General features: G+C 44.8%; 1 protein-coding gene across 1 annotated transcript in view; it reads left to right on the plus strand.

Moving 5' to 3' along the window:
* The window catches only part of FTO (fat mass and obesity associated), a 345,767-nt gene that overhangs the window by 60,618 nt on the left and 258,174 nt on the right, over positions 1 to 26,975 (plus strand). The window contains exon 2 of the mRNA XM_012733198.1: positions 25,591 to 25,668. Coding sequence (XP_012588652.1) covers positions 25,591 to 25,668 — 78 coding nt within the window. The remainder of the gene's footprint in view (positions 1 to 25,590; positions 25,669 to 26,975) is intronic.

Here is a 26,975-nt window from a genome sequence, read left to right on the forward strand (position 1 = left end):
GCCAGGAGGCCAGTGGCGAGGAGGCCAGTGGCCAGCAGGCCAGTGGCCAGGAGGCCAGTGGCCAGGAGGCCAGTGGCGAGGAGGCCAGTGGCCAGGAGGCCAGTGGCCAGGAGGCCAGTGGCCAGGAGGCCAGTGGCGAGGAGGCCAGTGGCCAGGAGGCCAGTGGTCAGGAGGCCAGTGGCCAGGAGGCCAGTGGTCAGGAGGCCAGTGGTCAGGAGGCCAGTGGCCAGGAGGCCACGCTGCTGCCGCTGCAATCTGGGGACAGGAGGGCACGCCACACACTGGCTTTGGTAACCTGAAAACTTAGTGGCTCCATTTCCGAATGTTGTAGAATCTCCAGAACCTCCAGAACCTACCTGCAGCCAGAAGGCACGGGAACAGGAGCTTGCGGGGTGCTCGGTGCCAGGTCCTCATTTTTTTCTAGTTTTAGAACTATATGACACTCCAAATCATCCCCCCCTTTTTTTTTAAGATTTATTTTATTTATTTATGCCTACGAGAGCGGAGGTACGGGCTAGAGGTGCAGGGGGTGAGAGGACTCCCCAGAGACAGAGTGGGGAGCAGAGCAGTCGAATCGACTGAAATCCGCTGCTGAGGGGAGCAGCGGGGGGACAGGAGAGGTCTGCCGCGCCAGGTGGGTCAGCTCCTGGGCTCGTGGTCGAACTTGCGCTGCGGGGGCTGCGGACAGCTTCTTAGTGCTGCCCTTTAATCTGCTGCACCAGCAGGGAGGCCCCGGGTCTCCGTATTTTGACTCTCACTCGTTTCCACTGCCCCTTGCTCGGGCTCAGCTCGAGCGGGCCCGGGCGTCACATGGCCTGGTCGGCGCCAGCCTCTGTTGTTGCAAGGCCCGCTGTGTTGCCAATAGATAAGTGGTCAAAAACAAAACAACAAATGAAACAACACGCTCCCGCTGCGGTGTGGGCCTTCGCTTGGCCCTCGTGGCTCCTCATGGCATTCGGAAGAGACTCTAGGTGCTTAGCGCGATGCTGAGGACTTTGTATTATTAGGGTGCAGTCTGTCACCCCCACTTTCACTTCCAGTTCCCTGCTGTACACCCTGGTTTTTAGTCAAGTCTAGCCCCCGCTGACTTTAGGCCGAGAGTGGCCAGTCCCTCACTCAGCCTTGCAGCTCTGCTAACCTCACCCCCCTCGGCTCACTGCCCGCTCTCTCCATCCCATGTGTTCCACACTCATGCTGGCCCACAGGTTTTTCTTTCTTCACACTTCTAGCCATGTTTACTCGGGCATTTTTTTTTCTTGCTGTATTGTTAGTTTGCTTTTTATGACTAGATTCTCTTTTTTCATGTCGACAGTATAAATATTTGTTGTGGCTTGATTGACTTGTTGATTCTTCATGGTTTAGGATTCCCTTGCTCAAGAAAAAGGGGATGGTGGTGGGTCGGGGTGGGGGCTGAGGCATTACCTTAGCTGGGTGATTTTGTCCTTTTGATTTCCAGTGAAAGGACAAATTAACTATTTGCTTTGAGCAAGCTAATGCTGTGTTTTGTGGATTTAGTATTTGAAAAGGGCCCTTGGCTGGAACACCGTGGAGCTGAGCTCCTCATTCCTGTTTGCCAGGCTGCGTGAGCTCTGTGATGCTACCATTGCTTTGCAGCTTTTGCTTAAGAGCGGGTTGTGAAACAGCAATGGAATTTGTCTGTGGTTTCTTGCCAGTGAGGAGGAGGAAGAAAGGATTCTGAGTAAATCAGACATGCAAATTAGCAAGGCCCATGGGCCTTAAGTAAATTATACAAGAGAGACCGGAGAAATTCAGTTTGTCTTCTTTCTGTTTTTCGTTTGTGTAGGGAGTGTGTCAAAAAGGCAGCTATTATACGTTTGCTTTCGACCAGAGTCTCAGCTTGTTGGTTTCAGGACCTTTTTATCCTTGCAAATGATTGAGGTTCCCCCAAAGCTTTTGTTTATATGGCCTGCACTGGTATGTAATGTGCAAGAAACTGAAACTTGAGAAATTTAAAATATTTATTAATTCATTTAGAAACAGCAAAAAGAAAAATAAAGTCTACCACATGTTAGCATCATATTTTTATAAAGAATATTTCTAACACAAAGTTTGTTAGTAGAAAGAATGACATTGTTTTGCATTTTTGCAGATATCTGGTGGAACAGCAGCTTCAATATCTAACTTCTCACCCCACTTTCCTATTCAGTTACTGACTGCCGTAGGCTACCTTGGTTGAAGTCTATGAACAAAAACTAGTCTTCTACTGACACTCATAGAAAAAGGAACTATTTTCATTGCTTTTTAGCTCTGAAATGTGAATATTCTTTGACAGGAATCCAAAAGCAAATCAACGAACTTTGTCAACTTTATTACTCTATTGATTTATTCTGTGCTTTGGGTCTCGTATTCACACATGATGTTAGACCGTCATACCTTAGTCCTTGAGCGATTTCTTGGTTTGCTGACTCAGGTAGGTCTTCTGAGTAGTCACTCACAGCGCCAGAGGTCACCTACTACAAAAAGTCTTGGCGTACGAGGACGTCGCCGTACAAGGTGGCAACTTCCAGCTTTCCAACTCTCTGCTTGTTCAAAAACTCACATTTTATCCGGGATAGCAAACCATGATCTGTGCACGGGACAGGCTCATGTCACTCATTTTGAGAAAACCTCTGCTAGTGACCCAGGCACTAGTCTGGTGGACCAGAGCTTAGAGCTTAATTTCGGTCGTTTTCTCAAGTAAAGATGGGGTGCCGTGAAAAACGTGGCGGCTTCACGCCACAGCCCAGTCCCACCAGTGCTCTTCCCTGACACAACCATTTTCCTGTGGTATTTAGCAGAAGCTCTTTCGATGTTTCCCCGGGTTTGGCTAACAGAATAGTGAGGTAACTCACATTCGCGATGCAGTCGCTTGAACGTCTGTTGCTTTCCCACGGCCGTGCTGAGGTGATACGAGCTGTTTCCTTTCCTCCCTTGACTGGGGTGCCTGCTGTGGGGGGTGCAGAGGCCCGGCTGCTGGGCCCATCGGTGCCCGGCGCTGTAGCTATGTCTGTCTTTTGCACCCACACAGAAAAAACCAAGCAGTAGTTTTATGATGAAAATACTCCAATTCGGGGGTGGGGGGGGTAACGGGGTGGGGGATCTTGATTCTTTTTGAGTCACCCCTGCTGGGTGACAATCAAGCACCAAGCTTGGCTCAGCCCCTGGTGGGCTTGTGCTGTGTTAGATAATAAGCGAATGATGAGCGCTGGTCGGGAGGCGGCGGGATCTCGGGCCTTGCGGGCCTCGTGTGAGCACAGAGCCTCCCGAGGAAAAGCAGCGTCGGGCAGCATGTGAAAGTTCCTTGTCAGCTGGGCTCGTTTACAAGCCTTCAGTTGTTGTGTTGGTTTGCCTGCTTATTTATTTTCATTTGGAAAGCGATCTTCTCTCCGCTGCTGGCATTGTCGCCTGGCGCGGGTTCCTCCCAACAGCACGGGCCCCTCTGCCGCGAACACAGCCCGAACTTTGAGGCAGCCATGAACGGATCTTGTAACAGAAGAATCGCAATTTTCCAGTCTCTTTTTTTAACTTCTTGGGTGGTTGGGGGGCACATTATTGAAACAATTATTACATTTACTCAAGAGTTTGTCTTTTCTATTAAAAAAAATTCCATCTAAGTGCCTCATGGTGAAGAGGAGATTGTGTAACCAGAGTCTCCTCTTCACTAGTCTTTATTGTTCAAGAAGACTGATCCCATTGTGTCTGGGCTTGGCGCACAGAAACGGCTTTAATTTACCCGTCCAGCTCCTTTAATACATCAATTCTCCTTTGTGTTTTGAATTCGGCACATTCCTACTTTACTCTCTAAGCTGCGGGCTTCGCTGGAGAATTGGGGGAGGTGTCAGCCCGATTTAGTCATTGGGGGGATGATTCATCATTTTATCCCAAGCCTCTTACTCATGTTGGGCTGGAAAGGTAACTCACTCGCTCTGCCGAGGGCTGCCTGCGTGCGGCACCATGTTGGGGGCCGTGGTCCCCCCACCTAGTCTTCCTGGTGACTCGGGTCATCGTCACCCGTGTGGGTGACTCCCCTCCCTCGCCGCCCCAGGAGGCCCAGTCCCCCTTATCTGACCCTGCCAGTGGGTCTCCCTGCTTCAGCTTTTCACAGAGCCCCAGGCCCATCATCCACGCTCCGTCACCGTCACCGAGTCCACTGGACTCGCGTTTCTGAAATGCAAATCAAATGGTCTCACCTCCTTACTAAACCACGTCTCACACAGGGGGTTTAACACCTCAGTACACAGTGGGAGATCTTTGTGCTCCTCCGGAGGCCCAACACCACCGGCTTCTGCCTGTCTGACAACTGCTGCACCCTTCCCCAGCCCGCCCGCTGGGCGCTACACTGATTTCTGTCCCCAGAGGCACCCGCTGGCTCTTCCCCCGGCCTCACACCGGCTGTTCTCCCGGAGTGAACCTGGCTCCCCGGATCTCCACCCTGGACCTGGCTTTTCCTCGTGACTACGTCTCACCTGACGTGACACCTGACCAGCCAAGCCACAGCAGCCACCCACTACTGTTGGCATAGTCGTCTCCACTGAGCCTCTCCACGCAGGGCAGACCGAGGACCCGCTGAGGGCCGGCGTTCACTCGCGACCTGCCACTACACACTGTGTGACTCTGGGCCATGCTAAGCTTTCGGGGCTTTAGTTTTCTCTCGTATAAAATGGACATAATCAGGCCCTCCCTGGTGGTGCAGCGGGTTAAAGCGCAGCACCCTGAAGCTACCGCAGCCACTGCAGCTCGCGTTCGATCCCTGGGCAGGGAGTGACCCACAGGGCACAGCAGACCTCTGCTGTCTCCCCACTGCTCCCCTCAGCAGTGGATTTCAGTAGATCTGTTCCTCATTCTGTCTCTGGTAAATCTTCTCACCCCTGTGCCTCTGGTCCGTACCCCAGCTCTGTATATATGTATGTATGCATACATGCATCAATCAATAAATCTTTTTTAAAAAAATGGGTATAATCATTATGAGTCTCCATTATGAGAGTTAAATAAGTTAATACTTATCTCATGTAGTAGTTTCTGTTGGATTGTTCATCTTGAACACTAGCTATTATTTCTATTACTCTTTAATGTAATTAGTGCTATTGAGATTATTTGCCCACTTCTCTGGCTTTTTGTCTCTTCCACCTCATTCATGCGCTTTGTTAGGGAAGCAGCCTCACCTGTTACATTCATGAAGGAGCCCTTAGCATCTGGAAGAGTATTAAAATATGAAATATTATTATCCTAGGAGCTGGACGAGCACCTGGCTTCCTGAAGTCTTAATAATATTCATGTCTTAGAAGTCGTCTACTCAGAGTTCAGAGAGGTAACTTACCCAAGGTTGTATTGCTGTTAAGCAACCGTAGATTGGGATTCAGAATGAATCCTGGCTCCAGAGACCAAGCTCTTTCTATTTTACAGTAATAAGTAAGTGAATAGTTCTTTGCCTCAGTTTCTGTAGTGTTTGGCCCAGGATTTTCCGTTGTCTATGAATCTTAATCCCAACATGGTCCATGATACAGAAGTAGCCAGACTGGTGAATATGAGGGCTCCAGGCCAGGAATTAGATTGAGAATCGTTTAGAAATGGTGGCAGTCCCCACCTTCCAAATAGGAAGTGTGCGATAAAAATGGCCCTTTCTCCTGCTATGGGAATGAACAAGATACTAGCTGTGGGGTCGGGCTGCCTGAGGAGAATCATGAACTTTGGCTTCTGAAGGGAAGAGACCCTGGAACTCGTAAGCCCACTGGGCTCTTGCTCTTCTGTCATCTTGTTCTCATGGATGGAGGCCACAGCTGAGTGTTGGTTTCTGGAGCTTTGAGGAGGTGGTAGACTTGAAGCTATCAGGGACAGCCCAGCAGCATGGTCCCGGGCCTTCACGGACCCGCCCTCTGAAGCTGTCTTTGTCTTTGTAAGAATTTGTGAGAATGCATGACACAGAGGAAAAGATACAGGTTTGAAGGCAGGCAAGTCCAAGTATAGATTTCTTCTGTGCCACTTCTTGGCTGTGTTTTGGCGCCTAACTCTCAGTGTGTTTCTATAATGGTGTGGAAGGAGAGAAAAGAATGTGTCTGAGGTAGCGTGTGAAGTGTCCGTCATTGGGATCATTGATTATTTTGAGAATTTGATGAGAGCTATGGATTGTCTCTCTAGAAAAGCACCCAGCACCCCCAAACCTGGCCTTCAACCTCATGGTTCCTGAAGTTTCTGAAACCCAGGTTAAGATGTCTGCTCTGGTTCTGCATCCTTATACAAGAGCTTGGTTTTCATTTTTTTTTTTCTTCCCTAGGACCCAGACTGGCACTTGGCTTCCTGTAGTCTCTTAATAATGTTTGTTGAATGAGGGAATTTTACTAATTTCTGGGTTCCTTAATTACCTTGAGCTTGATATTTGGTTTCCTTTGCCGTAGGCTCTGTGACAGTGCCAGCTTTATAACCTCGTCTGGGCTTGCCAGGAGCCATCGTTCTGTGGCAATAAATATCGGAGCCTGCGGTTTCGCCTTAGGTAAACTGTAGAGGTGGACTCACGAAATACCTGGAAAATATTCTCAGTTTATAATAACATGTAAACATCAAGAGCCAACCGTTGAGGGATGGTACCTCAAGAAATTTGGACACCAGCTTGGGCACGACCATCACAGTCTGGAATCTTGCTAATGCATCTTTAGACACAGAATACACCATTTGAGGACTAGAGAGTCTTGGGACTGTTTCTTGTAATCCCTCCGGATTGATCAACTGATTTGTCCAAGGTCACTTGGTTCCTAGTAGCAGAGCTCAGGGCACGTAACACTCAGCCTCTACTCACCTTCTATTCCCCGACTCCCCATTAAATACATTTTCTTTTGTTCCTCTAAAGCCAGTAACTTCTACTGAATTCTGTGGACTCTAACAGCCTTTGAGACCAAATGCAGCCATTTCAGCACTGAATGACATCACTGTCTGAAATTGGCTTATTTTCTTGTGAGTGTTTATTTCATGTCCCTTCCTCCATCCTCCTGAAACGTAAACCCAGCAGGACAGGAGTCTTGTCTGTCTTATTCCATCCACTATTCTCGTTGCCTTACACATGGTCGGTGCAATAAACATCGTTGACTGAATGAACAAAGATGGGTCTCCCCGACAGTTCTCTTATTGCGTCAAAGAAGTTGGGTTCCACCCCGATTTTATCAGTATTTTAACAAACATTGACCCTACCATGTAGTAGACTTGTTACAGGGTAGCCCAGAGTGGACTGGGCGGCCTGTCTGTGGGGCCTCACCCGCGCGCTCACAATTCAATTACACCGCAGATACACACAAAAGGGTCAATAATGGGTTTATTTACAAAAGGGGAAAGGAGTAGGAAACAATCCAGGGAAAGAGCAAGGGATGCAAAGTATCTGGAATACCTTAGGGCTAGGCTGACTGAACACAGAGTCACGCGGTCAGGAGAGCTGTTTCCTGAGCGAGAAAGTGAGAGATGCAATTGTGCCCAATTTATCCCCCAAATGTCCCAGAATTCCTGCTAGCTCCGCCCTTGGGTTCTTGCAGTTCTCTCCCTGGTACTGCTGGGAGTTGTAGTTTACAATCACTGGAGTAGGGGGTAGGGTCCAGAAAGCTGGAGTGGGGGGTGGAGTCCATAAGACTCCGCAGAGTTCCTTTAGGACAGCCTTCCCCTTAACAGACTCTGTACCAGGGGCAGAAATGAATGAGGCAGGGTGCCTGGCTTCTAGAAAGTATGGTCTAAATATAAAAGCAGAACCAAGAGCAGCAGGACAGAGCTGGCCACAGTATTTTTATCTTTAATTTAATTTGAATGCATGCTCCATGCCCACCCAGGTCCATTCCCACCTGCCGGGCTCACCACATTGATTAGATTCTGGTGGCATTTGAGTTCAGGTTTTGGCTTCTGTAGATTGCTGGTTTCTAAATTTAGCTGCTCATCACTTCTCCTCAGAGACTTCAGAACCAACATCCACAGACTCCCGGAGAGTCTCAGACTGTAGGGCTGGGCTGGTGGACTGGAAACTGTGCTGACAGAGTTGCTCCAGAGGCTGTGATGCTGAGAAGCCAAGGATAGCTAGATCCATTTGCTTTCTCAGTGAGTTGGGCACATGTGCTTGGTCTTGGAACCCGGATCTCATGGTCGCTACTACAGCATCTTCCTCTACTGCAGATTCGTATATCCTTTCCAGTCCATGTTTCTCTTCCAGAGGGCCCAGCAGTGTCAAATTGTTTGCTTGCTGTCTGTATCCTTATATTCTGTAAAGTTCTTGAGATCATGTAGGCAAAGGAACCATCAAACAAATAATACTGAACTGGTGGTAGATCTGTTTGACTCTCCTTACACTTTTCATCGTGTGCCTGAGATCTTTGACTGGATTCAGCACAGAAATTGAGTATGGGTTGGTTCCATGGTGATTTCAGAGGGTGATGACTTTTTTTGAAATGGGGAAGATGGATGTGTGTTTCTTTAGGGTTTCTGTTTCCTTCTTACTACTTAAAAAAATTATTTATTTTTGCATACAGAACTGGGGCATAAGCCAGAGGTGCAGGAGTGTTGAGTGGGTTCACCAGAGACAGTGTGGGGGCACAGAACAGGCAGACTGATGAAGCACACTGCCTAGGAGAGCAGCGGGGAGACAGGGGAGGTCTGCTGCGCCATGTGGGTCACCTCCAGGGCTGGGGATTGAACTCACACCGAAGCGGTTGCAGCCAGCTTGCAGTGCCACGTTTTAACCCACTGTGCCACCAGGGAGGGCCCTCTTAGAGCGCTGCATTATTGCATTTTGTACGTTTTAGGTGTTCATGCACTCTTCTTCCTCCACTTGGCAGAGAGCTAGGCAAGTATATCTCAACACTGAGAGCAGGTGAGCTTGTCAAGGCATTGGCAGCAATCAACTCCTCTGGGTGGGACTCAGGGCATCCCAGCAGCAAAAAGGAGAGAAGTCTTAAATGATTTTGCCTCTGGGTTTTACCTACAATTGTTTCAAGTGCTAAATTGGGTATGACAAATCTAACAGATAATTGCCAAGTAGGTTTCATTACCAACCATTTAATAGATAAAGGATGTTCCTTATGTTAAAAAACAAAACCAAAGGAAAAAAAATATTTGGGTTATGTTTGGAGTTAGAATTCTCTAGTGTGATACATGAAAAGCTGTAAAAGAGGTGAGGGTTTGGTAAGAAAAGGTTTTTCTTATCGAAGTGGTAAATACCAAGTAGCTTAAGGAAAAGTCTTAGTTCTAAATATCTGTGTTAAGAGATTTTTTGCCATTCTAACCTGCATGTTACATGTATGTGACTAGTGTCCATAGAGTTCATTCACTAGTGCCTTGAGTGATATAATGGAGATGTTTTTGAAAGGCATATCGAAATACTGCAAATCTTGAGGCTCACATCTCTGCAACATTTCTATTTAGTGAACATAGGTTTTGTTGAACACCTACTTTGCACTGGTCAGGGATGGCTGGGAGCACATGAGGAGAGGGAGTTCTGCTGTATTTATTACTTAATCCTAATAATTAGAACAATGCCTTACACAAAATAAACACAAAGTAATTATAAATGAAAGAAGAGTGGAAGATAGAATTGATCCACGCCTTCTAGCCGGAGAGACAGGTGACAAATATGTGGATCAAGAGAATATATAGTGGATCGTGGCTGGACTGAGGAGGTGGTTTCTGGGAAGATGGCCAGGAATGGGCTGGCCATCGCAAATGATCAGAAGAGTCTTCCAAAGTTGGAAGGAAAAGTGTTACTTAAGCTACTCTGCCTCACCAGAGACTGTGATAAGGGGAGACTTGCTGTGACGTGGAAAAATGGTGTGGAGCAGAGAGCAGAGCACTGATGAGCAATCTGGGCTTTATTCCATGAGTATTGGGAGTCTTTCGGAAAGGAAGAAGGTTTTTTTTATTTTTTATATTTTTTTAAAGATTTATTTATTTATTCGTACAGAACTGGGGTACAGGCCAGAGATGTGGAGGGTGAGAGGATTCACCAGAGACAGAGCAGGGAGCAGAACAGGCAGATCGAGAAAGTACACTGCTGAGGGGAGCAGCGGGCCGGTCAGGAGAGGTCTGCCACGCCATGTGGTCACCTCCGGGGCAGGCGGGGGTCAAACTCATGCAGAAGTGGCTTCAGCTTCTTAGTGCTGTGCTTTAGCCCGCTGCGCCACCAGGGAGGGCCCAAGGAAGAAGGTTTTAAGAAAGGTCATGAGGTGATCTGCTCTACTTTTGGAATGAGGCTGCTCTGGCGACTTGGGGAACATACTAAATAGGTGGGGTCAAGAGGAAGACCAGGGGGTTTGGGGTGTGGTGCGTGAGAGGTGGTGGCGGCTTGTCCTGCAGGCGAGCAGAGGGGAGCAGGGCTGGATCGGAATGTAGTCTGGATGAGTGGCCTCAGGGAGGAGGATGTGGAAATTGCTGTCCACAGGGCCTCTCTCCTCTCCTTCCCACCTTCTCTCCGTCCCGAATCCTGTCCAAAGGCACTTGTTGGTGTCTGAAATTATGAACCACAAGTGAGAAAGCCACACACAGGTGTCTCTCACTCTCATCAGCGATGGGACCTCACTTGGGACAGTGGTCCCAGCAGGCTGCATCACAGTATGGGCTGTCCAGACTGCGTAATTTGTGTCTGTGCATGACACTCTGAGATGGTCACACATGACGACATGGCCTGACCGTGCCTGACCCTGCCTGACGGTGCGGTGGAAGGAGGCAGGCCCCAGGGGAGGAGAGGGAGCTGTAGTCCCTCTCGGAGTCTCCCTGCAGCGGTGTGGGGCTTGGGCCCCTGACGGCCTAGATCCAGGCAGGACGGCTACACATACTGTGTATCTTTTGGCAGATCAGAGCATAATGAAAACAAAATCAGAAAATTCGGCTCTGGCTCTTGAACGAAATTGGATTCAGAAGAGATTATCTCCAATCTAGTTTATGAGATAATGTGCTTTCTTATAAACACAAACATCAGTTCTGCATTTAGAGTGTCTAATTTATTATTCTGGATTCTTTTTGACTGCTGTAAATTCAATGATCCACTTGGATAGTTTCTGTTACTGTGAAGTTTTAATAGGTAACAGCCAGAAACAGAGGAGGAGCGCATGAAAGCAAAGCAAAATGCTCATCGCTGCCGCCCGGCAACCATTAACTTTCGCTGCCTATGCCCCACCCAGAGCGGGGCACAAGGTGCTAACGAGGTGACCGTGCTGTGAGCGTGGTTCTGTGGAATAGCACCCCCATAACAAGCCTCTCCTTCAGTTTCCAGGGCAGTCGCATTTGCTCTGCAAATGCTTTGAGTCGAATTTTCTGATTTTGTTTTCATTATGCTCTGATCTGAGCTTTTCTCTACACGGTCACCTTCAGGATCCAAGGGAAAAGTCAGGTGGAAATAGTTGTAAAATTGTTGGAAGAGGCCAAGAAGGATAAGGCTTCCTCTTAATGGAAACTGCAGGAATATTTGCTGGGTTATTATGACTTTGGCAACCATAAAATCACTCTGGAAGCCGCCCTAGGGAGAGGTCATTTCCTACCACACTTTTTACAGATTAAAACAAAATGAAACAAAACGAAGGGTCTGCCTGAAAGTAAAAACTAAGTATCCCGGTGAAAACTGGATCGTTAGAGTTAAAAAGCAAACCAAAAAAGTTCTTTTGTGTGAGGATTCCTGGAATTGTTGTCAGGAGAAACATAATTGTTGATTTCAGGTTGACTCATTTCGTTTCAGCTGATTAAATTTGAGAGCTCATGTTGAACAGAAAGGGAATGACAGTGGTAAGAAGGGGAGACGTGACCCCCGTATCGGCAGGCGGCATTTTGTCTGCATTTCTTCTCCCCTTATTTTATCTATCTGCACATCGGGTGTGTTCAGCTGATCTTGTACCCCTCTTTCGTCTTAGACTGTAGAGTGTGAGCCTAGCCTAATTAGGTGAGCAAGTGAAAGTTTAGTCAAATCAAGCCAAAAAGTATTACCTCAGAGAGCAGTCGAGACTCCACAGTGGGTGGTGGAGATTCAGTTGAGGACATGGGTGATTCATTGTTGCTCGTTTACGACAGAACAGACTCTGGGCAGTGTCATCCTGATCTGTCTGTTGGGTGGTTCCACGACCGTCCCCTTTGTCTGTTAGTGCCTCTCGCGTTCCCTTCATTTCCTTACCTTAAATTGTGAGAACTCTGTGCTTTTGCTTCGAGTCCCAAATGGGTGTGAGCACCCATAAGAAGCACAATGGGCCCCAGTTTTTCCTCATCAAGTGATAGTCTGTGACTCTCTATAGAATGTGTCCTGAGTCAGGAGGAAACTATATAGGTTCCTGAGGTTGGATTATAAACTGATGTTTTGGTCACGTCTAAGTCATAACTAAACGTGTGTCTCTCCACCCCCAGCTATTTTCACCTTTTTTTGGCTCTGGGATGTTGTGCTTTTGACACAAAGGTGACTTTCTTCTGGAACAACCTGTATCTTCATTTCCTTGTCTTCATGGAAAATACTTGGTAGCGACTCGACTGCTTCTCTCCTGTGGGTAGTAACCTCTTGGGGAGTCAGAAGTTGGGTCTGTGTCTCCTCCTTGTACATACAGTGTTCTGTCAGTGAGTATGCAAATAAATTGTATTTTCCCACTGAAGCATATTGTGTAAGTAATAAGAACCAGGTGTTGAATAAATTCATCACATGCCAAATTTCATTTTGGGAATGAAGTATTTTAGCCTATAGTGCATTTGCAAAGCTGCAATATATTGCAGGGATAAAGCTTTCTTGAAATCCATCTGTAATAACCGTGCATCTTAAAATTAGTCATGATCACTGACGTTTTTTTTGGTGTGCGCTCATTAACATGCACACAGAGACGAATATTCATGATTTACATGAATGCAAATATAAAGATGCTTTCTGAGCAAGGAGCTTTGTGTGGCAGATTTTAGTGAAACTGAATTTTATGGATGAGAGAGATACCTGGAAAATGGAACCATTGTATAACTTTGCCTGTAATCTACCAGGCTGAGCAGGGACGGCCTGTAATAGGAGCTCAAGATCTACAAAATACGCAGAGAACCCAGACAAAAGCTTTTTTACCCTCATGAACTAGGTTGTTCTCCAAAAGCAACAAGCACTACTTGTCTTTGCAAAACGCTGTCATGGAGCTCGAAGACTGTGGTTTAGGCTTAATGTCAGGGAGATTCCTGTGTGTCCTCAGCTTAAGAAAACTTTACAGTGCGCTTGGAATCCGATGAAAGTGTCCTGACTTTGAAGCGAGAGAAAGCTTTCATTTCTGATTAGCCAATTGTTAACGTTTTCTCTGGCTTGATTTCATGATGTCAAAAAGTCGTATGTGGTTGCTCTGTTAGGAGTATAGGTTGTGGCCTCAGACACTTAAGATTATGTCTAGTTTAGAAATCATGTCAGCTGCAGGTGGCTTTTCTCCATAGTTTTTCTTGATGCTGCACATTCTTCCTTCCTTTCTTTCTTTCTTTCTTCTTCTTCTTCCTTTTTTTTGCCTTTACATCTTCACATACTGTTCATAGAGTCTGGAACACTTTTCAAAAAACTGATGATGCGATTTAGTCTTTCATGATTTTAAGCGCACAGTTCCTCAGTGCTAAGTGCAGTTCCATTGCTCCGCAGCCGCCACCATCATTGTCTCCAGAACTTTCTCATCATCCCATAGGAAATTCTGTGTTGATTAGAGAATAACCCCTTCTGTTCCCTCCTTCTAGTACCTGGAAACCACTATTCTACTGTGTGTCCAAAAATTGGACTAGATATAGATGGACGCACTCAGTACTTGTTTATGGCATGTGTGTAACTAACTTATTTTACTTTTATAGTACTCTCCAGGATTCCTTTGTATTATAGTGTAGGCCAGTATTGCCTACTTCTTGATGCACATACCCTCTTTCATGTATCCATAGATAGTGGGTCGCTTCTGACTTTCGGTTCTTACAAATAACGCTCTTACGAACATCGGTACCCAAATCCCTTTCAGAATCTGCTTTTATTTCTTTTGGGTGTATATCCAGAAATGAAATTGCTAGGCCTATGGTTATTGGTTTTTAACTTTTTGAAGAGTTTCTAGAATCTTCCATGGTGACTGCGTCTGTTTACATTCCTACTAATAGTGCACCAGGGACACAGTTCATCTACATCCATGTCAACACTTGTTATTTTCTGGTCTTGTTTATTTTCTGTTTATGGTTGGGGGGGGGCACATCTGACACCTTTTTTCCTCTGCTTGGCTTACACCTACTGATGTTTCAATTCTGAACTCAAATGTCCCTTCTTCTGACAAGGCCCCATGCTTCCTACCCTGCCTTTGCTTCTTATCACACAGCTTTTGTGTTTGATTATTGTTTGCTTGTTTTGTTGTCTGACACGCGTAGGATGTGTTGAGTTCGTGGAGGCAGAAGTATTCATCTTGAGGTATCTGTGTTGATTATTGTTGTCCCCTGGGGGTATGGTTCTCACTAGCAGCAGTGACTGGGGTGGGGGCTCAACATTAGGTTTAAACAAACATTCCCAAAGCCATGTGTGTCGTGGGCGTTGAAGATGAACCATGTGAATTCAAATCCCAACCCTGACATGTACCAGCTTTGTGATCTTGAACCAAGTAATTTACCAAAATCTTGATTTTCTCTCCTTTAAAATGGGGCTGGTGATAGCTCATTCTCATAAGATTTGGGTCAAGATTAATAGAGTCATCATAGATGAAAGTGCCTCTCCCAGTCAATAAATATAAGTGACCTGAGTGAGAAGAAGTCAGGGAAGAGAGCTCCAACATTTTTCATCTGGCTGGTGATATCTTGAGATTAGAAACAGGAAAAGCAGACTCAAGGAGCTTAGGAAAGGGAGATGTTGATTTTGAATTTAGGCTTATTGATTCTCAGGTGCTGGTGGGGACTTTAATGTTGTAATATCCTGGAGACAATTTTAAATAGGTTTGGGCTGGAGACGAGGATTTAAGAGTTATCTGTGATGAACTCATTTTAAGAGGACAAGATTGCCTAAAGCAAAAATGTTTTGTTGAGTGAGAAGAAGAAGGGTAGTGAGTGCAGGCTAGCCAAGGGCAGGAGAAGGAAGAGCTGAAACAGTCCGAGAGGGTCACAGAGCAGGCTTGGGGGCCAAGGGGAGGCCTGGTATAGGGAACAGGGAAAAAGAGGGGCTCGAGAAAGGGATGCTGGTAGCTGTGTCCAGCACTTCCCAAATGACCATAAAGATGCTGCTTTGTGATATGACCCAGCCTTGGTCAATGACCTTGGGAAGAATGTTTTAATAAAACGGTATTGGCAGAAGCAAGAGCATAGTGTATTCTAAGGAGGAATAATAGTCTTTTGCATGGCATTTCATTTCTTCACTCATCTGTTGATGGACAGCGAGTTGCTTCTGACATTTGGGTCTTATAAATAATGCCCTTATGAACACTGAGAGGGTAGCAATTCTGGGCTTTTAAATTGTTCTTCAGCAAGTTTGATAGGGATAGGATCCAGTGGGGTATAGCTGGAGTGGGAAGTAGGAAAAGCCTAGGAAGGGTTTCATTAACTCACACATAATTATGTTATTAATATTAAAGGTGTGTAGGGTAAATGAGCCAGATCAGGCTTTTTTTTTTGTTGTTGTTAAGATTGATTTCATTTATTTATGCAGGCAAGAGCAGGGGTGTAGGCCTGAGGTGGGGGTGGTGAGAGAATTCACTAGAGACAGAGTGGGGAGCAGAACAGGCAGATCTACTGAGACCCCGTGCTGAGGGAACAACGGGGTGACAGGAGAGGGCTGCTGCGCCATGTGGGTCACCTCCTCGGCTGGGGATTGAACTCGTGCTGCTTCATAGTGCTGAGACTCAACCCCTTGCCCCACCAGGCAGGCCCCAGATCAGGCTTTTTCACACCCTCCCACTACTAGCCTCTGTGGCCAGCTCTGGTCTAGCACTTCTGCTGTGAGTGTGGGCTCCTGAGAGCTCGGGTGTACACACGTGTAAACACACGCCCCTGGGCCCATTGGAGAGGGCTGAAGGGGCAGGGTCACTTGGGCCTGAAGACATAGGCCTGAGAGACAGAGGAGCAGGGGAGAGTCCTTCTGGACCGATGGGCCTCTGCAGGGAGGTGGAGCGTCTCCCTCTGATGGTGCTGGCAGGCTTGACCTTGCACACCGCCGCCTCCTCACTGCCACGCTATTACTGGCGGCTGCGAGGACCGACGGGGAGCCTGCCGGCCTCGGATGACTGCACAAGGAGGTGGTTGGGGTTTTTCTTTAATCTGAGATAGCAAGCACAAAGGCCGGAGAGAAGAGACCCACGGAGAGGAAGAGGCTGCTTGACTGCTATCAGGACTGCAGTGACTGGCATGCGATCCCTAGAAAGGCAGGACGGGAAGGAAGCATGAAGACTGGCAAAACCGTCCGTCTAATTAGTCTGTTTTAAAGCTTTCATTACTAACATGTGTAATTAAGTAAGATGCTTTAAACACTTAGTAGAGTGTTGTTCTGAAGCACATGGGTTTCGGTACAATTAATAGCTCATGCAGTTTAATCTTCATAACCACTTTGTGAGGTAGGACTAATAGCTGTATCTGTTTTACAGATGGGGAGACCAAGGCACAGGGAGGTGAAGTAAATTAGGCAAGGTCACACAGTTAGAAGTTGGCAGAGGCAGAATTTGAACTGATAAGATCTGATTCTGGAGCCTGCGCTCTCAATCATTGTGTTAGACTGCCCGCCGGCCTCTCGTTGGAGGCTTCTTGAGGAGATAGCTATACACAGCACTTAAGATCGAAGCAGCTAAGTGGAAAGTCTGGTTCTCTGGTTATTGCACCTCAGATTTGGAGCCTTGGATTTTACAGCGTAATGAAATCACACATGCGATGCCTAGGTTAGGTTGCCAGGCTTGGAACATTTATAGAAGAATAACTGCGTTAGAATTATTTTTCACTTTTTACCAGACAAGCCAACAATGGTAATTTTTCATTAGTAATATAATTGGAAGAAGAAACTTGAGAACATAAAATGTGTGCATTGGAAAATGATTAAATACATGCTGATGAAGTTACAGTTTTCAGCAATACTTTTGTCAAAAATTGTGATAATAAAATGGGTATATTGACTTTCTGGAGTCCTGGGAATGGATAAACGAACACAAAAAGAAATTACTTTGTATTACATACTTGAAAAATAGTTATTAAGTAGTTTGTCATTTCCACCTACAATTTTCTGTAACTTTTCATCCCTGGTAGGTAAAACTGATAGTTGGTATAGCTGTGTCAGCAGCTGAGGGGATTTTGTTTTTGTTAAAGTAACCTATCATGTCTTGTAGAATTCGTTGTGGCTACAGGAGGCTAATGTCTGATTATGTAACACTTGCTGTGGAGACAGCAGAGAACCATAGAGGGACAGCAGAGCACTAAGGATTATTAAATGGACAGTCACTCAGGTCACTGACGGATGCTTGTATTGCAACATCGTGTACACCTGCTTTCCCATGGCAGGTTGTTAAATCATGGTTTAATGGTTAAAGCTTTGTAAAATTACAAAGAAGTCAGAAATCCTGCTGGCCTCAAGTGTTATTTACAACTGGATTGCTCACAGGAAAATGCTTAGTTTGATCATAATAATGCTAATCTGGGCGAGACATATGGCGAAATCTCAGAGAGCTCTGCCCTCTGACCTTCAAGTGGACTGTTAAGATAAAATTTCAAGGTGGAAAGTTCTCTGCAGGTTGAAATAGGATTGAAAGAATTTGACATTTTTTATCTAAACAGGTGTGGCCAAGAGGAGATTTTTTTCTTCCTCCACTTGGGAATGTAAGGGGTGATTGGAATTATAATAGGACAATGAAGGAGATTAAATGAAACTATTATTTCTCTCTGAATGTTTGTTAAAAATCAGTTGATCATAAGTAGATGGGTCTATTTCTGCATTCTATTTTGTTCTGCTTATTTGTCTACTTTGACACCGGTACCACACTGTCTTGTTATCCTCATTTTATAATAAGCCATGATGTTAGAGTGAAATTCTTAACTCTCATCTTCTTGTGCAGTGTTGTTTGGCTAGTTTAGATCTTTTCATTTTCACATGAATTTTAGACATTGGGTGCCCATTTTTACAGAATACCTGCAGGAATCTTAGATTGGAATTGTATCAATTTGGGGACATTTTGACATCTTATTGAGTCTTATGAACCATGAACATAGTTTATCTTCATACTTATTTAGAACTTTAGTTTCTTCTAGCAGTCTGGAAAATCTTTTTTTCTTTCTTTCATTTTTTTCCCCAAGTACTTTCAAAGCTTTGATGTGAATGTAAATAACATTCTCAAAAATTGCAATTTCAGGTATTTGTATACAGAAATACAACTGACTTTAGTGTATTGATCTTACAGTCTTATCTTGCAACTTTATTGAATATGTTCGGGTAGCAGCTCTTGGGCTAGATTGTCGGGAACCGAGACCAGGACTTTGCCTCCTGTGCACAAAACAACACTTGATTGGAACTTAGAGTAAACATCCTGGTTGAGAATGCAGCACACCCGAATCCCTTCCCCCACTCCTTCCTTTCCCGCTCAGCAAGCTTTGGCGCCAAAGAGACAAAGAGATGACGATGGATCCCTCCCCTCAAACCCATTGGCCTTTAAGACATTAGACCACCAGACCACCCCCCGCCCGCACCTTCTGTGCCGCCCTCGAGTATATATACATGGCTGTTGTAAGAATAAACTCTCTCTCTCACTCTCTCTCTCTCTCTCACTCTCGCACGTGTCTCCGTCTTTGCCTTCTTCCTCGCGCTGTCCCTGGGGCTCTACCCCCTCGCCATGCGGGTCAAGGCCTACCACAAGGTCAAGGCTTTGCCTTCTCCTTTCGTCGACCCTGGGACCCCAGTCCTCGGCCTTGCTGGTCAAGGCCTCCCGCAATTCCTATTTTATTTCCTGTGTTGACTTATTACCTATGTTTGGTATGTTACTTATTGTATGGCTGCTATTATCAGTCATAGTGGTCTTCCATAAGTCTTTCTTCAAGTAGCATTTTTGCACTTCTCTTTCCTTTTAGCCATTATCCTGTTTCTGTTGCATGTTTCACTCTATTACTAATCCCATAATATGCAATAATTTTTGCTTTTAATAGTGAAGGGTAACGTTCTTTTTATATTTCCAGTGTACTTAGTTTCCTGATGCTCTTCTTGTGTGCATACATTCAAAATCTATCCATTGTCTTTTATTATTGTATGATGATATTCCTTTGTCTTTTCTTATACCAAAAGTGCTTGGTGTTAAATTGTTTCTATTACTCTGTATTCGAAAAAGTGTTTATTTTGCTTTTCTTTTTGAAAGATATTTTGAGGTGGTATAGAAATCTAATTTGATCATTTTTCCCCCTGAATCTTTGAAAATATTTTTTCGCTGTCCTCTGACCAACATACTTAAAAAAAATTGATGTTATGGTTTATTCTGTGCACATATTTCTTTTTTTTTCTCTGCTTGCTTTTAAGGCTTATTCTTTCTTGCTAATTTTAAGTAATTTGATCATAATGTTCCTTTGTGTTAGCTCCACATTTTTTCTTAATTGACAGTGTTCTTTGAATATCTTGAATATGGGGATTTATAGATTCCATCAGTTTTGATTTTGATCACTGTTTATTTTCTTTTTCCCATTCTCTTTCCTCTTCTTTGATTCCTTTAATTGCATATAGTAAGTGCTTAGATATCTCACAGCTTACTGGTACTCTGTTAATTTTTTTTTTAAGATTTATTTAGTTATGCATACAAGCACTGGGGTACAGGTCAGAGATGCTGGGGTGAAAGGATTCACCAGAGACAGAGTGGGGTACAGAACTAGACAGATAAACTGAAATACACTGCTGAAGGAAGTGTGTAGGAAAGGTCTGCTGCACCATCTGGTCAACTCCCTGGCCGGGGATCAAGCTAGTGCTGCAGTGACTGTGGATTGCTTCATAGTGCTGTAACCTAACCCCTTGAGCCACCAGGGAGGCCCTGTGAATGTTTTTTGACTGTGTTAACCTTATATGATTTTCTGTGGCTATGTCTTTATGTTCACTATTTTTTTCTTCTATGATGTCTAATCTGTTTTGAATTCTATGTAGCATATATGTTATCTCAAATACGGTTTTTCTCTCAAGAAACTTGATTTAATTTTGTTCTTTCTGTTTCACTACTTGCCATGTTCAGTCTTTCCACAACTTTTTGAACTAATGGACTACAGTTATATCATTATTTTTATGTGCTTGTATAGGGCCACTTTTGATTGTGTTTCAATTATACAATTATGTATCTTGCTTTCCATGGTTTGTGTTTCTTTTGTTTTTAAATTAGAAACAGTTTGAGCCCTTTAGTCTTGCTTTTAAGCTTTCTTAGGAAGGATCCGCACAGAAGTGTTGGCTAATTATGCACCACTACTGAGGCAAGATTCTCCTGAGAATTCTTCCAAAGGTTTTGTAAATTTGCAGTTTTTATATTATGACAGAATTTTTGGTCTGCTCCAACAGAGCTTCCATTATCAGTAGAAGAAATACTAAATAAAATTTAAAAAATCTCTTTTTAAAGCATTGTAGAACTGCCAAATCAGCAAGTACTTGAGTACTGGAAGCTTGCGCTTATAATCTTTGACTTTAAATGTTAAAAATTGGTTTAATTTTATGTCTTTATATGTTCTTTTTTCTTCAAGATTTATTTATGCATACAGAATTTGGGTACCAACCAGAGGTGCAGGGGCAGTAAGAGGATTCACCAGACACAGAGTAGGGAGCAGAACAGGTGGATAGACTGAAATACACTGCTGAGTGGGGCAGTGGGGAGACAAGAGAGATCTGCTGCGCCATGTGGGGATTGAACTCACACTGAAGTGGCTGAGGATAACTTGCAGTGCTGCGTCCTAACCTGTTGAGCCATCAGGGAGGGCCTACATGTTCTTTTTAAGTTAAAAGTCGAATAGTTTTTGAAAGATGCTTCTCTTGCTTTTGGGCTAGTGGGTGGCATGCAGTAGAAATGACCAAGTACTCATGGAAATGGGAACATGAAATGTGACTTTCTCATAACCAGCAGTGTGATCTCCTATCAGTCACTTTATATCTTCTCTGCATGACTTAATTTTTGCATCTGTTTTAAAATTTTAAAATGCTTTATTTTTGTAACCAGTGTAGGTAGTTGCAGTGTTTATATATGCATACTTTCATGGAGAGTTTTTCTTTTTTTTTTAATTGTAATTTACCCGAGCAAATGAATATCTGAATATCTCAGGTAAGGTTAGTTTGGCATTAAGTATAATTTCATGGGTTACACATAGTCCTTTTATAGATAATCTCTAGCTGGTAAATGAAACTGACCTTCAGAAACCATTAAATAGCAATAACAACAAATGGCTGCCAAAGTTTATTGAGGGAATTTTTGTGTGTGCGTGCTAGGCACTGTATTTAGGTTTTTATATGCGCTACTTCACTTTGGCCTTTCAGGTAAAGATTAGAAAATTGTCCCAAGTCACATGTGGAACAACTGACATTAAAATTTATAGTTTCACTTCTACTTTGCTATACAGCCCTCCTTCCATTTGAATGCTACTTGCCTAATGTATGTACAGACTATTGTTTGCAGAGGGCACTAATACACATGAATTATCTTATTTTTTCAACACCCTGTAAGAGAGTGTGTTACAGGTGCAGAATGGAGGTGTGGAGTGGTTGGCTCCCAGGTGTGGTCCCACATCTTGGAAGTGAGAGAGTCAAGACTCGAGTATTACATCACCAAATTTTCATCGCCATATTTTCATTGCATTTATAGGAAAGTGAACACTGAGTTTTTTGAAATGGGTGACATTTTGGTTTTCATTTAAGCAAATATGGCATATGTGTATAGGAAATATTTATGGCTTAGTTGTTTATTACTTATCTTTCTGTTGTTAGTTTGAAGTCGGGTGTCAGCATGGTGTCTTTCCTGGGGAGGCCTTCTTCCTCATTCACTCATGCCCTGATTGAGGACCAGATTCAATTGTTCCACTTACTATAGGAAACTTTCTGTAGATCAGATGATTCTTTTTACCCTGAACATTCACAAACCTTTATTTGTGATTATATTTTGAAAATGACTCAGACAGGACTCTCCCTGGTGACATAACAGGTTAAAGCACAGCACTATGAAGCTATCCGCAGCCACTGCAGCAAGAGTTCGATCCCCAGCCAGGGAGGTGACTGACGTGGTGCAGCAGACCTCTCCTGTCTCCCTGCTGTTCCCTTCAGCAGTGGATTTCAGTACATCTGCCTGCTCTGCTCCCCACTCTGTCTCTGGTGAATCCTCTCGCCTCCTGTACCTCGGGGCTGTACCCCAATTCTTGTATACATAAATAAATCTTAGAAAAAGACTCAGACAACAAAAGCAAGTTCCTATTGAACCCTACAAAAATTTGATTCATCCTTTCAAAAATATCATAAGAAAAATAAAAAAATGGATGAAGAGAGTTGTTAGAGGCATAATCTGATGAGACTGAAGAGACAGCAGTGGAGTAGAAAATACAGTTCATTTGTAGGTGAGCGTTCCCCTCACATTATGAGTCATAATCCTGTTAATCTTTTTATGTAATTACTCTAAGACTCTCCAACCATAGCTCTATTTGACAAGATATGCAAGCTTAGATACAGCTTAATTCATAACAGCAAGTCAGAGGCATCAGGCTAAATATTCTAACCTCCCCCTACAAAGCTCTATGGCTTTGAGTTATGGCTCTTGTGTTCCGATTGCTGGAGCAGGGAAGTGGACACAGCCCTCCTGGAAGGCTGTTCATGGGCTCCTCCGGCCAGGCAGGGGAGTCCAGGCTTTGCACACTGTTGACTTTCTGTGTGGCATCTGTGAGCCGCTAGGTGCGTTTGACATGATGGGGGTAACAGCACGGGAGTGTGGCAGAGCTGCAGGCCTGGCTGTGTGGATGTGTCCGTGAGCCGCAGTGAGCCAGATCTGACAGCCGAGCGCCTTCCACCTGCACTCCGCACTGCATCCTAATGTGTCCTGCTTACGAACTGTTGGCATTTGACAAAGAAGTTGTCAGAGTTGTTGTTTTCCCCTGCTTTTCATCCTTTGGTGTGCTCCACTGTGATAGGTCCCCAAATTCTTCCTGGTGCACCTCAAGGTGTGCACTTTCTAAAAGGTAGCCCCCAAATGCCTTCACCCTTATGTTGAATTTCTGGTTAAGAATGAATAAGAAACATATTTGCATTTATAGCAGGTAATATGTTGACTAGGCAAAATAGGTACACAGTTGAAAAACTGCTTGAAGAGATTTTCAAGTTGTGATTTGGAAGGTGGCGTCAATTCAGCATTGAAAGACTGTGTGCATTTCAGCAGGTTATCCATGATGGCTTAATATTCTTTCTGGCATTTAAATATTCTGTCTATGAAAAGAACTAAGAACTGGTAAAAGGTTCATAGGGAAATGCAATCTTTTTTGAGCTTGAAGGAAAAGTTGAGGTGTAGATTTTCATTATATTCGTGATAGAGCCCACGGCATACAAGTTTATGCAAGGAGATATCATCAGATCTTTTTATGTCTCAAATAATGACTAATGTTGCAAAGAGCACTTACCCGGTGATATCTCTGCAGCAATGGCTTGTGTAATGTTAGTGCTATACACCTTCGGCGAAGGGGAACTCTCCACAGTGGTAAATGCGTCTTCATGGTATTGCACATGAGAATACTGACAAGGCAGAAAGCTGTAATTAAACAGAACTGGGCATAAAAGTATGTTACTGTTTTAACATCTGTAGACCGACTGGTCGCAGTATTTCTGTTCTCCTTTTTCTTAATCCATTTGGACAATGATACGGAAGATTCAGAAAGAATGGAGGAGGTTGGCCCTGAATGATGCTGAAGGTGATGGGAAAGACCCCTTTCCTGATGGGGGAGCATAACACTCGGGCTGCCACATCTGGCCGAGCAGGTTGTGCACCCCACAAAGACAGTGCCCACTGCAGTAGGTGGGGACAGATACGCAGTTTGTGTTCGCCAAACTGTGTCCTGTGGAGTAGGGCTGTGGCCAGCCCACAACAAGTTGTGCCATTCATTTTCTAACTCTTTCGTTTTTAATTAAGATGTTTATTTATTTTAGCATATTATAACTGGGGTGTGGGCCAATGGTGTGGGGGGTGGGTGAGAGGATTCACCAGAGACAGAGTGGGGAGCAGGACAGGTGGATCTACTGAAATCCACTGCTGAGGGGAGCAGCGGGGAGACAGGAGAGGTCTGCTGTGCCATCTGGGTCACCCCCTGGCCGGGGATCAAACTTATGCTGCAGGGGCTGCAGATAGCTTGGAAGCAGTTTTAACCCCTGTGCCACCAGGGAGGCCCCAATTTCCTAATTATTTAAAAGGTGTGTTACAAACTGACAACAACCCAATGACCTATGTAATTTCTGTTTATTTGAAAATCTGTTGTTTCTGCCCTTACTGTGTTTTTCGTCCCAGCAAATTCCTATAGCATGCAGGTAATTTCTATGTGGATGTGTGCTTTCTGTATACACACACAGGCCATGTCCAGGCCACGTGCACACATGCCATGTAGGCCTGAATTTATGTCAGACACGCTTGGAAAGGAACCCCTCAAGAGAGAAGTCACCTGTCTATGTATTTGATTCCTTATCAAGTTCTTGATCACATGTTCTCGGTTACTTTATTTGAACACACCGTGCTAGTTGGCACTATTTGATGAAAGCATCGTATCCTGCCTGAGAAGTCCTCAGACTATGCTGTAGCTGTGGATGCTTTTTAAGATTCCTGGATGGGGCCTCCCTGGTGGCTCAGGGGTTAAAGTCTCAGCCCTATCAAGCTATCACCAGATGCTGCTGCATCAGTTCGATCCCCCGCCAGGGAGTGACCCACATAGCACAGCAGACCTCTCCTGATCCGCCCACTGCTCCCCTCAGCAGTGGATTTCAGCAGATCTGCCTCTTCTGTTTCTCACTCTGTCTCTGGGGAGTTCTTTCCACGCCCCCGCTCTGCCATCTCTGGCCTGTACCCCGTTTCTTCTATGCATAAATGAATAAATAAATAAATAAAATAAATCTTAAAAGAAAAAGATTCCTGTCTGGCTGGAAAATGAAAGAAGCACAGGTGTTTTGTACAGATTTAGTAGTTATTATAGAGATGAGCAATCATTTTAAAAATAATGTGTTGTAAGTGGATGGATCTCAAGTAAATGTTTTTAAGATGAATGAATATTCTGGCACTATGCTAATGGCTCCCAGTAGCGTGGCTTGTTTTTGCCAGTGATAGTACTATAGACTAACTCAAACTCTGCCATGTCTCTACCAGACTCAAGAGGCAGAAAGGTTTGCTCTGGAGCCCTGAATTGGAGGATGCAAAATGTGACTTTAGGGATGGAAAAGATCCTGTCGAGGGTCCCGTGAAAAGCGACTCATGTGGCATGAGGTGTGAGACTCAATGGGCTCGCTCCTTAGAAATTAACGCTTTACACAAAATACAGTTTAAATGTGTAAAATGAAATTGATCTTAGAATTGACATTTGATAAATTTCTATATTTCAAAGTCTATACATTCAAGCGGACTAATTCTTTTCCCATTCCCTTATTGGAAAACAAAGTTTTGTCTTATATTTTGGTTCTCTTTATAGTTAGTAATTTATAGCATTTTTTTTTAACAGAAACTGAGGCTCCTTGAAGAGCTTGAAGACACTTGGCTTCCATATCTGACCCCCAAAGATGACGAATTCTATCAGCAGGTATGATCTTTTACCATTGTTATCAATTTGTAGTGATCTGTTCTCCTCCACTTAATTTTACCTCCCAGGCAATTATGGTCTGCAGAGGTTAAGTGAGAGGTGAAATGGCCGATTTGATCATTCCCTTTGTCAGTCTGCCTTCCGCTGTGAGATTCATGCTCTAGTGTAGTAGAGAGTTTTTAGGTCCCTTGGTCCAAAGAATCCAAAGACTCCACAAGAGTCTTCCTGCTCCTGGCCTCTGCTCATTCTCTTTCTTCTGCATAGACGATCCTGTTGCCCTTCTCCCCTGCTGATTGGCTAATTCTGTGAGACTGCTAACCCATGGCCTCCTTTGTGAAAATTCCCCCATGTGCGTTACCTGCAGGTGGTCATGTCTGCTCTGTCCTGTGTCACTGGTCCGGATCAGTAGCTCTTGAACCCATCACCTTGTATCGCTGGGAGGGTTTCTGTCTCCCACCCCGCCCCGACTTAGCACCTTTTCCATGACAATTGTGAAAACTCAAGGAAACTTGTAGCAACAGAGGGAATTGACTGACCTCCCTCGATGACCTGGAATATATGACTATATCCAAATTCTCAAAAGATACCATCTGATCACTGTTTCTTTGTTTCTGCTACGTGACTTTCGCTGGCTAGGCACCTCATGGTGCAGGATGCTCTGACTGTCAAGGAGCTTGGTCTCTGTCACGGGGGCTCATGTGGTTTTTTTTTTTTTTCTACCAGTTTGTGATGTTGTTTGATGTTGGTTTGAGGCATCTGCTTAGGCCCAAACCACTGGGGTCCGGAGAGCGAGATGCTCCCGCTGGCCTGACCTTGCCATGCACCTCACTGGGAGAGGAGCATCCTGGGAAAGGCCTAGGCTGGGAGTCAGAGAGGAATGGTTTTCCCAACGGGAAGCTGGAATCTGTTCTGGAAGAAGAAGGGGCCGGCACACTGGGCTAGCACAGATAATACATTTTTACCTGTTACTTCCTTCTGGAAGGTGGGCTCTCGAGGGGTAAGAATGAGGTCACATTCTGTCATCTTTGTTTCCCTAGCATCTAGCCAGCACTTGTCTGTAGCTGACTTCCAGTAGCTGTGGAAGGAAGAGAGGAAGGGCAGAGTTTACCCCCCTGGACTTCTGGTTAGCCGACAGTTCTAAGACATTGTCTGGCCTCTTCATTCTCCGTAGATTGTCACTATGTCCTCTGATCCCTTTCACGCATCACTGTAGTTTCCACCTTTTTCCTAGCCCTTAAAGCTGCAGTCCATTTTGTCCCCCAAGACCCGAGGCTGATAATGTCAGCCCCCTGCCTCAGATCCCTCCA

Source organism: Condylura cristata, unplaced genomic scaffold, assembly GCF_000260355.1.
Source record: "Condylura cristata isolate star-nosed mole 26May11 unplaced genomic scaffold, ConCri1.0 scaffold00039, whole genome shotgun sequence".
In the NCBI taxonomy this organism is placed as follows: Eukaryota; Metazoa; Chordata; class Mammalia; order Eulipotyphla; family Talpidae; genus Condylura; species Condylura cristata.